The 12,383-nt window shown below is 41.8% G+C and overlaps 1 protein-coding gene across 2 annotated transcripts in view; it reads left to right on the top strand.

Moving 5' to 3' along the window:
• rab11fip3 (RAB11 family interacting protein 3 (class II)) overlaps positions 1-12,383 on the top strand; it is a 28,379-nt gene that overhangs the window by 3,361 nt on the left and 12,635 nt on the right. For both annotated transcript variants that reach the window (XM_041963165.1, XM_041963164.1), the window contains exons 2-3: positions 5,955-6,048; positions 9,520-9,596. In XM_041963165.1, the coding sequence (XP_041819099.1) occupies positions 5,955-6,048; positions 9,520-9,596 (171 nt within the window). The remainder of the gene's footprint in view (positions 1-5,954; positions 6,049-9,519; positions 9,597-12,383) is intronic.

Here is a 12,383-nt window from a genome sequence, read left to right as displayed (position 1 = left end):
TCGACATTCGGTGTAATAGATTTGGCTGATGCCATGACATATTATTAAAACCATGCCTGGATTAGTGTGGGTCTATTTTGGGGGAGTGTTCAGGAGTCAGGATTTGGGTTATCATCCAGATAACTCTGTCAAGCATATTGGCTGTGATGAATTCTGTCGGGCCAGGCACTTCTCCATATGTCAAATGCCAAACACCCATCTTCTCATTTGCATATGCTGTGGTTTGGGGATAATCTCTTGTGAAATGCGTCTCACGCCACCCATGACCCTCACCCATTTGTTGCGGCCCTTTTTCAAAAGGCCTTTCCACATTTTGTGAAATATAATATATATAAAAACAAGGAACCGTTCCGAAAAATGAATTAGAATTAGATGGCGTCAGATAATGAATTAAATTGATTAAAATCTAATTATAGCTTTACCTAGTGAATCAGCATTTCTCTGTATGAGCAGTAAAAGCGAAGAGAGCCCGGTTGCTTCTCTTAGGTCTGTGTGAATTTCTAATAGATTTTTCCTCGGGTGAAGTTACTCACTAAACTCTGTTTCACAGATCGTTCTCAGCATGGTCGGTTTAGTTGTTGATCTCGCCTTCAACCGAAACTTGAAGTCAGAGTTGACACAGGCCTCGCATGCTCCAGAATAAAAATGACGTCAGCCTCTTTTCCTGTCAGACGTGCTCGTCTGTATGTCTGTCTAAATGTTTACAAGAGTCGGACTGAGTTTCAGCAAGTGATCACACCATTTGCAAATAAGAGGAAGAGGATGCAAATGATGATGTCACCTAGCAGGTAACAGAAATATAAGCATAACCGTCACGTGTGCCCCAAATGAGCTTATATTAGATATGTTTTTAAACTCCTTTATTCCTGTCTGTTTCTTCATGGAGGGTTAAGAATAATCTTGTGTCAATTACAGTATTTATAATCCATTTTCAAAATGTGTCCTTCTAGATATCGGCCTGATTCAGGTAACACAATTCATTTAGAATATATGAACCATCTCAATTTAAACTCTTTTTGATGAACTCTGAACATGCTTTTGGGTGAGAATGGGTACTTGCTGTTACTCCACACACACAGAGTGCGATGCTGGCTCGCTAATGCTTTTTAATCCCCTCTCTCCCAGTTCAAAGCGCCTCTGTTGCCCCCGATCTGTCCCGTGTCTAGCCGTAGGTATCTGTGGCTCCCCAGGCAGGGAATTGGGAAGGATTAAGAGTAAAATGTATTTTCCTGAGTCAGAGGGACGCCATGGTTTGGGTGCCATCCACCAACTGCCCATGACCTTGTTTTGAGGGACAGAGGAGTGGAGCTTTTGTCATGTTAGTCCAATGTAAACCAATTCCACCTGTTCTTTTGCTAGGCAGTTGAAACATTTACATGACACTGGGAGTTGATTTTACTTGATAGGTGTGGTCTGCTTCACTGTTATTCCTTACTGTTTGGTTTCTGGTGGAGTTCTCCTGCTGCACCTCCCAAAGTATGTGGATTCCTGCAGTTTCCTTTGGATCTTTGTTTCGTAAAGGTTTCCCTTGGACTGCTAACCAGATTGTGCAGATTGATTACTTCTGTGTCTTTCTTTCTGTTTAGCTATTGGCTATCTGGTTTCCAAGAGCCGCAGGAGCTAATTTGTGCCTTAACAGGACACTCCTCTCAGATTTCTGTCCTTTAGTGATCAGAGGGAGAGACAGAGACAGAGACTTTGGCATGTTTGCCTGTCACATTCACAGTGAGTAAGCAGGCAGCAGGCAGACTTATCTTCAGAATTTGTGGAATGTTATATAATGCACGTAACCTTTTGGCGGATTTGGCCGTCATTAGCTGAACTCAAGGATAAGTGGGAAAGTCGGGTCTGATCTAACAAGGCCTGCATGCAAGCTGTCAGAGGTCTGAGTGCTGATTGTGTCTCTGCTGAGGTAGCAAGTGGTTCACTGTTCTCATATCAGTTTGGAATAGATGTGTGCTTTTCATATTTGCCCTGATATGTCCTTGTATTTTTGAATAACCTCCACGCCTGAGCGACTCAGATTAGTGAAATGCTACTGTGGTGGTAGCACATTTTAGCATTCGGGTTGAAAAGACCACAGGGCCATTAGGTCATACTAATTGAGCGGGACGTCCATAAATAACACTTAAAAACAAATCTTAAGTTTAAATTGCAGGTAGGGCTGTAAGCCAAGTGGAAGTGGGGTGAAGGGCTACACTCGCAATGTCACAGGGAGGTTTTTAGCAGGAATTTTGGGTGTGATAAACAATATTTGGTCTAGTTGTGGTTTTTTATTGTGTCTACAATAAACTTCTTTGCTGCCGAGCCATTCACCAGTCAGATTTTTGCATTTGTGTTGTCAAAGGTAAGTCAAGGGCCAGCAGCAGGACTTGCATGTGCATTATCCTGTACCACTTTGCAAATATCCCAGCAGCCTGTCAAGAGACAGTAGGAAGGTATTCATGAGGTATTTGCATCCATGTTTGGCTGCTGCTTGTACGCCAAGCATGCAAATGTTGCCTCCAGAATTATTCCAGGATGTGATGGTGACCATGTGCGCACACACATGCTGCTTTGTGTGGGCTTTGAAGACAACCATCATGATGTGGAATCTTAAAGCAGATGACAAAATCTGGTCTGTTTTACATCACCGTTCCAAGCTATGCTAACCTATTTGAGTTCAATTGTAGTGAAGTGAAGACCAGTGTTTGCTCTTTCATTATGTTACATTATGTTAATTTGCGAGCGCTGCCTATACTACTTAGAGCAAGACCATTTTGAGATAGAAGATTAGGCTTAATATTAGGTTGATTTGCAGCCTTTAGATGCCAGGTCAGTGTCATGAAACCATCTGATTTACTGTAGTTTAGTGATAATTCTTGACTGTGTTAGGAATGCTGTGAGCAGCTGATGCTGACCTGCTGTTATGGGTGCAGGCACTACTACGGCCCTGCAGGCATGTGGCAAAATCTGGGAATTCAATTCAAAAAAATCTTTCTAACTACCACTCATTGGTTTCTCTCACTGGTTTTGACCCTGATTCTGCACAAAAGCCACACTGAACTGCATTGTCGTTGTGTCACTCGTCAGTCGACACTCCTGACCCTACTTTAGCCAGCCTCCCTCCCCTCACCCGCTGCTTTTATGTGCTGCCCCTCTAATCCACAATGGAATGTCCCGTTGCCCTGAAACGTCCCCTCTCTTGAGTTCACTTTTGTGCGCGCATGTTAATATTTTATATCCAAAGATCATTCTGCCTTTTTTCATCATCTTTTGCCAACCCACTAAGCTTATGATCATGGTTATCATGCTTGTGTAGGAACTATTGTGAAATCCCCCCACAGGAAAGACTCTCACCAAAGGGTATTCTTCTCCATGGGGTTATGCACAACAGCGGTTTGTGTGGAGGCGGTCAGGCGTGCCCCGGCACTGATTAGACACAAATAGAGGAAACAGAAAAACCACAGTGCCTTCAGCTAGAGCTGACAGCGTTGCCTTTGAGTTTAGTTGTTATCTGCCCTGTCTCTCAGGGCAGTGCTTGTTAGGTGTAACAATGCAAACTATTGCATGATGCAGAACATAATACAGTTTTAATGATGATAATGTGAATATTCTGAACATTTTAAAATAAGTATTAAATGGCAAGACAAACAACAAAAATGCACATAAAAACAAGGATTTATATAAACACACAAAAAAAGTGCCATTATAAAACTGTTTCAAGAAGTAAGTGAGTGTTTAGCTTGTCTAAACTTCATGCCAGTAAACTGTAATTGTATTCCATGTCACAAGAGACATGCAAGAAAACAATAGAGATCTAAACAAGAATGAGCACATAGATTGAAAACACAGTGCTTCCACCAACAATTAAGTTAGTAAGTAAAAAGTAAGTGACTTAATAAAGGTTAAATGAGGACACTTTGCCAGTTAAACAGCTGTAGAGAGAGATTTCTTTGGCCAAAGTACAAGAGAACTGAAATCACATTCACCTTTTAGTTTTTAGGTTAGACCTAGGAATAGCCAACAGGATCTGTTCTCAAGACCTGAGGGGCCTGGCACTGCTGTACAGTCTTAACAACTCTGATGTAGGCCAGGGATAGTTTCCACAGTATAGTGGGTTTAAATTGCTTTGGTTGCTTTGGCTGTCCCTTTGGTTCACCCAGCCTGTTCAATGATGGGTTATCATAGTATTCTGCCCCAGTCTGTCAGTGCAGGGGCAATAACTAACACAAATCCACTGCTTCTTATAGCAGTTATGTACAAATATAATCAAGACCACAGACAGTTAATTCTCCATTCACACGTCAGTTTTCTCACCTCACCCAGCAGAGGTGTCACTTAACAGCTGCATGGAACATATGAACTGTGATGCTCCATTGTGACACAGAACAACTAAAAGCTGTATTCAAACACTTACCACAGACCGAAATTTATTCTCAGAAGCTCAGTCCCTAAAATGAACCCTGTTCAGCCTGCGGTATTTAGCAAATCTACTGTATGGAAAGGTTGAGCAGAGCAGAGATGGAAGTAGGATGGGCCTCGATTCCACGTGCTAAACTTAACTTTGCAGCGTTAACCACCGTGTCAGTGAGATCAGCCACTCCCCTCCACTCACTGAGTACAGCTGGGTTTAATTCACCAAACCCAGATCATAAGCCAGAAGGGTTGTCGGAGTCAGTTTATTAGGAGTTTCAAGCTTCTCAGCCTCCTGAGTCGGAGCTCAGCATCGCTAAGCAGATCAACTTGTTTTCATGTGTAACCGATATGAAAAGTAGAGACGGGAGAAGCCACACACACAGAAAGTCTTGATAAAATGACCACGTTCACATTGTGCGCTCGCTTTCTCAAGGCATAAGCCAACCAAAAACCACAGAAACCTCACCCAACATGCTCTCAGGCTGCCTCCCAGCTAATTTTGTCAGTGATACTTGCCTGAAATTACACTGTAATAATGGGTTTGTGCAATTATGTGATGGATGACTTTTGACTTTGTCTATTATTTATGTTAATTGATTTTGATTGCTCGGCGCCACCAGTAATTCTGCAGATACAGGCGCATATCTAGTTCTCAGGCCTTTGGGAGCCAGATACCAAGATAGTAAACATTAATTGGGGAAGTGTGGCGAGGTATTTGTACAGGTGAAGCTCCCCAAGTACAGATCAAATTAAATTTAATTGCACATACACCAGGAATTAGTTTTCGATCTAAAAAAGTTGTTGATCCAAGGTGCACTCTTGTTTTTTTATGCCCTGAGCTCCTGTAGTTACTGAAGCACACATTCTGCTGTTGCCAGGCTACTGACTGTAGGAATATACAGTAAGTAGGCGCAATTACGTAACCCATTTAACAGCTGAGTGCAGCAATGTTCCTGTGCGCAGAAGGCTGTATTGCTACACATGCATGCATTTAGAAAAACATACTTTTTCTGTTATCGGGTGAGCTATCCTCAAATTTCTTTTAATGTACAACCCATCTTTTATTTATTACTAAGAAAGTGTCGGTGTGGTGAAAACACTTTCTGCAGTTGTTAGGCTGACAGTAACATTTTTCTCTCCTCTCCACTTTTATTTTCTTGTCATATGCAAAGACAATAACGTCTGTGCCCTTTGTACACATCAAAATCCTTGTAAACTCACTATTGCCCTGTCTGCAAAAACTGATATTCTTCTAGAGGTCAGAAGTGGAGTTCAGTTCTGCAGTAAAACTGTCCTGTTGGTGAAATGACCTTAAGAATGAACTCCTTATAGCTTTATGTGGGCTATGTTCGGATCAAGTACTGGCTCATTTTTCTGCAGCGTGCAGCCATCACAGCCCAGTCATTTACCCCCTTGTGTGGAAAACTTCCCCTTACATCATTTATGACATCATCTCGAAGCATCAAGGCAGAACAAATGATAGCTATGGGAGAGTGATTTTCTTATGTTGCCATGATGAACTTAGTTTTGAATGGTGTGTCGCTTTTATCTTTTAGGTGAAGGATCTGACCAAGTTTTTGGATCCCAGTGGCCTGGGAGTTATAAGCTTTGAAGACTTCCACCGTGGAATCTCTGCGATCAGCAATGGAGGTGAGTCATCGCATGCAGTGTGTGTGTGTGTGTGTGTGCGTGCGTGTGTGTGTATGTGTGTCCACAGTGGTTTTAATCTTATATTCATGGCCTGCTCTGTCATGTGGGAAGTAAGCCTTATCTTTACTTGTTTTCCCTTTAAAGGTGCAATATGTAAGAACGTGAAGCCATTTACATGTATTAATCACTTTGTATTGCTGACGTGTTAACTGAATGTAATGTCACTTAGAAAATTAGACCTTTCCTGACTTTCTCAGGCGTCCAACAACCTGTGGACTGATTTCCATGTAATGGACTCAGTATGTTTTTTCTGGGAAAGTCCATAGGATGTGACCTTTATATGTGTTATATGTGTATGTCTCTCCTCTGCTCCCCTGCAGCACCAACAGTGTGCAACACTAGCTAACTTTAGAGTCTGCTAACCTTAGCAAATGACCGGCACCCGCCACAACAGAATCCAACAGAAAGTCCAAGTCCAAACTCTGATGCATGGCGTTATGTACTGATGTTGTTTTATCTGCCTGTAGTATTCCATCAGTAAGATACCATTTTTATAATTTGGTTTTGGATAACCCGCTTAGTTCGGCCGTGATTTAAAAAAAAAAATGCCTCAGCAGCAAATTCTTGCACCTACATTTAGTCCCCAGCATCTGGCTCCATCTTTCTGCATTCCCCATGGCGCCTAATATTGTTGTCAACACAGTATGTTCACATCCACCGCTCAGCTGAGGTGAGGGATTTTGAAAGGAAAGGCAGAAGACTGACCCAAATTCTTCGTAAGTGGATGCAAAATGCTCCTATTCTTTCTTTAACCGTTTTGCTGCTCTCCTGTTCCACTTTATACGCTTTTAAAAACTCCTCTCGGAAATCATGCTGTATTTTCCTCCTAAAATGGGAACAATTTATTAAGCCCGCCTTGACAGCTGTGTCACCAGGATGCTCAGGCTTCTCCTCAGCAGTAAATCTAATGTAATCTAAATCTGGAATTGACTTTGAATTTGAACCGTTGTCCGTTCTCATAACAGTTAGTGAAGTGTCCACGATGGACTTAGACACACCAAAGTGACATCATTCCAAAGGGTATCAGCTCTGCCGCAGTTTACAGCACTCGCTGGTTGTGTTGACATACCGTACAGGTAGTGGTGACGTCATCGCAGCCTATTGATTGGTAGTACTCTTTCCCAAGGCTTTCTGGGTTGCACAGCTCTGGTTACGCAGACCATTAATAAGTCATGCACTGGAAAGCATGAGATGCACGAACACATGGGCTTACTGGCAAGGTTTCAGAGCGGGAGTGGCAGAGAGATGGGGTTTGGGCAGAGAGTCCTATTCACCTAAATTATTTACTGGCCTGTCTCCTCGCCCTGTCCTCTCTGTTTCATGTGTTCCTGTCCTTATCACTAGTTGCAACAATGTGTTGTTAAGACAGATTGAGAATATATAAATAATGTATATTGACACATTTGTCAAAAGAAAGAATTTTCTATATATATACACTTAAACAGAAATGTCCAAAGAGATTTGGCAAAACCTTTTCCACCTCTGGAGCTATCCCTAGCGCCTATCACGCGAGAACCCAAATGTCTTGCAAGGCAGCATGATTTGGGCAGCAGGACGTGACGTGAGAACAACAGTTGGTGGTGGTAATGCATGTATATCTCATGTAACCATGAGGTCATGGGTCTGAATCCAGTCCCATGTCCCCGTTACACACTATCCCTTCTTTTCTGCCTCTTCAGTATTTTCTGTGGAAAATGAATCAGATATTTCCTGCTGGAAGACAGTTTCTCATTAGTGTGTGAAGATCAGACCTCTACTGTAACTTCCCAAGCCACTCACACACTGCTGACAGAATTCCACCGCGCTTGTCAAGTTGGAGTCTGTTTTTTTAGCCACTTTACAGCTAAACTATTGATTTTTAGAGACATTAGAGTCATGTCATATTCTCTACCACGATTGCCCCTACATTTGCTCTAATCAGGGGGCAAAACCTGCTCTTCCACTTCCCTAGTTTCACTATAAACTTCATGGCAACCACCTTCTTGTTTAATTTCATTTCTGCACTGCTGGTTACTGGCAGGGGTACCTTTTAATAAAGACAGTCCCGCAGGCCATGGAAATGCCTTGTCCCCTGTAGTGGCTATGGCATGTCTGGAACAACAAAAGTTGGGCTAGAAAATATCCGTGTCCACTGAAATTTTGACATTATGCCAGGGGACTGCAGGTGTGTTGCTCCAACAGAAGCCAGCTTCTACTCCCATTCGGTGCACGCTCATTTCACTTAAATGGCCTTCCATGTGTGCGAGTGATCAAGAGCACTGGGTTACATAAGACGAGGGGGCACAAAACCCCCTTGGGTCTACTGGCAGATTTGGAGAACACTGTTTGTGTTCATTTGTCTCAGTAGGGTGCTATTCACAGCTCTGTTTACTAGATACAGGAGCCGCAGTGGCTCATGGGACTCCATCTTGTTGGTCGGTGTCAGGTTTCGTTGCTTGTCTGCAGTTGCTTTCAACAGAGGCCTCAATTGACAAATCTGAATAGGATATGGGCTGCTTGTTGTCCTTTTTTATCGTTTTATTTTGCCCATACCTTTATCACATGACATTCAATAGTCTTTGTAATGCGAGTGTAAAAGTTACATAATGTTTGCAGTCACATCACGCTTAGAGTGCTGACTGTAAATATGTCAAAGTAGGCCAGCTAGGACACAAACCCTTAAATATGCTGATTGTATACTTGAGCAAATGCGTTGTAGGCAGAAATATCAGCTCGTGAAACACAGACGTACCACCATCTGTTAAAAGGGAGTCACTTTTATTCCTTTGCAAAATGAAGATAAACTTATTTTATCTAAAAAACATGACAGAATATACTGAAGGTCTTTTAGATAATTCATCTCCTAAAATGCTTTCTTCCTCTGATCTTGAACATTTGATTTCTAAATGAAATAATCCAATTTACATTTGGATTTTTTTTTTACTGCTGTAGATAAAAGTGCTTTGTTTAATACTTAAAATATGAGCTCATGATCATTTAGATTAGAAATTAAAAATGGTACTAAAGGATTTTACTCTCACATTCAGTGATTGTAGAATTAGTCAGGTAATTCTTATATTCGCAGGCCCAGCATGTGCCAGTTATCAGAAGGATGATGAAACTGGTCACATCATAGATCTTCTTTGTGAGTTTGGTAGACAAAAAAAATGCTCATGGCTTCACAGTTGCATGTTTTATGAAAAGCAGAAAGGTAGTCGTTGTAAGAATGGATTTTCATTCTATTAGTAGTCATTTACTTAAAACAATATATCCTGTTGCACAAACTTCGTTTTTCATTAAGGGCTGTTTGTTTGCACATGGACATTGGTACTGTGCACACCAGGCTTGTGTTTGTTGACCCTCCTTTGCTGTTTGACTTCCTGTGTTTATTCTGCACACATTAAACCTGTCTTCTTCCGCTCATATCTGCAGGTCCAGAGCCACAGCTCTACAGTGTGAACTACAGTCCAGGGGATGGAGCTGTGGGCTGTCCAGAGGAGTATGATGAGGTGAGGCGCCACACAAGAGGCTTAGCCTGTCTCCGGCTAGTTGTTGTGCCGTCAGTTCCCATTGGCGCACATAGAAGCTCAGTCTGTGGAGGTCACGGGCTGAACTCCCTGTGCACTCTCACTCTTCCCACTGTAATTCACTGAGTGGCTTGCAGAGCTATCATTACCACTCTGTGAAAGCTCCACAGACTGAACAACCTGGTTTGGCTGACACAAAATAGCATCTGGCAGGCTGGGCGTTTGAGTATTCTCTGACAAATATTGAATTAGCTGGAATGTGCATGGAGTTTTTACATCTGTGTAGACTTGTGTTTTTACAGTTGTGGTTTGCATATCTGGAATTCCTGTCTCCTCTTGGCACGGGACTTGTATATTTAACCATCACTGTTGCTGGCCTCTGCAAAATTTCAATGTTTCTGCTATTGTGTGCACTTCGGGCATCGCAGGACTATGACTGTTGTTTTAGTGGCTGCACACTGCATAGTATCAGCGCCCTCTCTTGAGGTGGTTTAGAATTGCAGGCCCATGTACCGTAGTCAAGAGTGCAAATGGCTTCCCTCTCTTTAATCCATTTCATGGCCTTCATCAACTGACTTCACTACAATTAGTGTGATGAAGTCAGGCATTTGGCTGAAATACTTAGATTGAAAGACTTACAAACACTGCATCCCTGTGGATTTCTGTTGAGACTAATAAATCTAATTAGAAAGATCCAATGTGAGATGCATTATACAGTCATATTTGATTTATTGACTGCTCCAAGGCACCAGAACACACTGAAGGCCTTGTTAGAAGTTGTTTGACATAGAAAATGGAGACCTTGCATATCTTATAATTGATGGGGTTGGGTGATTGTTTCTTCCTATTTTCATATTATCCAATCATGGTTACTCAAGATTGGAGATCAGGCATTTACCAACATGAACCACCGTGAACCACCACTAACAAAAAGTAGAATTTGTAATCCGGAACATAAAACGGCAAACTTAAACTATTCAGTCCAGCACTAGGCATGATGGGATTATGGACCCTTTCTGTCACTGTCTCTGTGCAGAAAGCAGCACACTCTGCTTTACATAGGTTGCAAAATGTACATAAATATATTTATTTGGTGCTTTTTTTTAATTGGCCATCGGCCTTGTGTATATGTGCGTATTGTCGGAAAAACAGACCTCAAGTGTAAATAAACACTTCAGGCTGCTGTTACCCACGTGACACAGCTGAGATACGAACCTGCATGGAGCCAGTGCAGATTAGAGTGAGAGATACGCTTGTGTTCAACATGGGGTAAGTGTCAAAGACAAACAAAACATCTTGTATTTTTGGATATTGGGGGTTTTATAATATCCCAAAGGATATTTCGCAGCTTATCTGCAAGCTGTGTAAAAGTGGGTCTGTCTGTGCTCAATGCGACAATATCACAACATCGTGTTCCCTTTAGCAATATTATCTTTCATATCACAATCCAGATCATGTCCATGACATTAACTACTCTTACTTACTCTTAGAGCTTCAACGTTTGCTGCGCAGGCATATGGATAACAGAGATGCAAAGTGTCAGGTCCATGGAAAAGACACGGCAAACTTTGTTGTTTGCTTTGTAATTAAGGATTTAAAATGATTTGGTTAATTGTGCTTATTAATGGGGCTCAGTGGACAGACATGCTGTTCCACCAGAAACTTGAACAGTAAAGTGCAGATTCTAGAGATTATTTTTATAACGTCTTATTTCTGAGAGCAAGTTAGTTTAAATCATCTTAATGTCGGCAAAGGAAAAACTAATCAGTTGTCCTTTTATTTGTTGTAATGTGATCCGATGGCCAATCAGCACAAGCCTGTTGAGTGCCATCCAATCGAGGGTGAAATTTTGGTATTTAGAGTTACAGTAAAATTATCTGTATATTAAATTGAATGTCTAAATGAGTACATTAAGAAATAGATTTTCCTCTACCTTGTTTTCTTATTGTTCCTGAATGATCCTGCTGAAAGGCTTCATGTACCCACTCATCTTTCAGTAGATGTTAGACCACATCCATCGAGGTTAGTTCCTTCAGGTTTAGTTGTTTGTGCTATGTTTCGTTACACATGATTGTAATTGATTTAGCTAACTGCAGACTTTTTAATGCAGTTTGCACCTCAGGGTTACAAAGTCTTTTATTTAAATATTAAAACTGGATTGAAAATGACCGGGAAAGTCGATGTGAATCCGAACCAACAATGTTTAAGGCCCGGTGATTTATAAAGTGCCCTCGCTGTTTACTGGAACCCGTAAGCAGAGTTTTGGGGAAGTTTGTGTTTATGTTTGAAGTAGGCACCACACCTGTGTCCGCCGCCTCGTTTTTCCCCCTCGGGTTTCTGGCAGAAAAGGGTTCCTCTCTCTCAATGGCTGCGCTGTTCTAGCCCTGTTTGCTTTCAAAACAGGCAAGGTGAGGCTGTTCAGCTGAGGCCTGGCAGAAGAGAAAAGCAACGCCCCATCCACCCCGTTTTTTCCTTTAATAAATATTTTCTGCCCTTGCTGACTTTCACATTTCCATCTCACATTTTAGAACCACATAACAACCATAATGGTGGCCTCCCCACTTGTCATAACCAGTGTTTTTATTATTCAGCCAAAACAGATTAATCGCCCACTCTGCCATTCAGTGTTATATCTTAACAGCATGTTAGTTTTCTATTGGCAAACAGTCGGACAGTTATGGCAGGTTGTTAAGACGTGGAGCCCTCATTCACTGTACAGTCTGTAACATGTAGAGCATAGCTTAATGATTAATACTGTCTCTCTGGGCC

Source organism: Chelmon rostratus, chromosome 21, assembly GCF_017976325.1.
Source record: "Chelmon rostratus isolate fCheRos1 chromosome 21, fCheRos1.pri, whole genome shotgun sequence".
Classification (NCBI taxonomy): Eukaryota; Metazoa; Chordata; class Actinopteri; order Chaetodontiformes; family Chaetodontidae; genus Chelmon; species Chelmon rostratus.
Note: the sequence above shows the minus strand (reverse complement) of the source record. Positions and strands in the feature narration are given on the sequence as shown.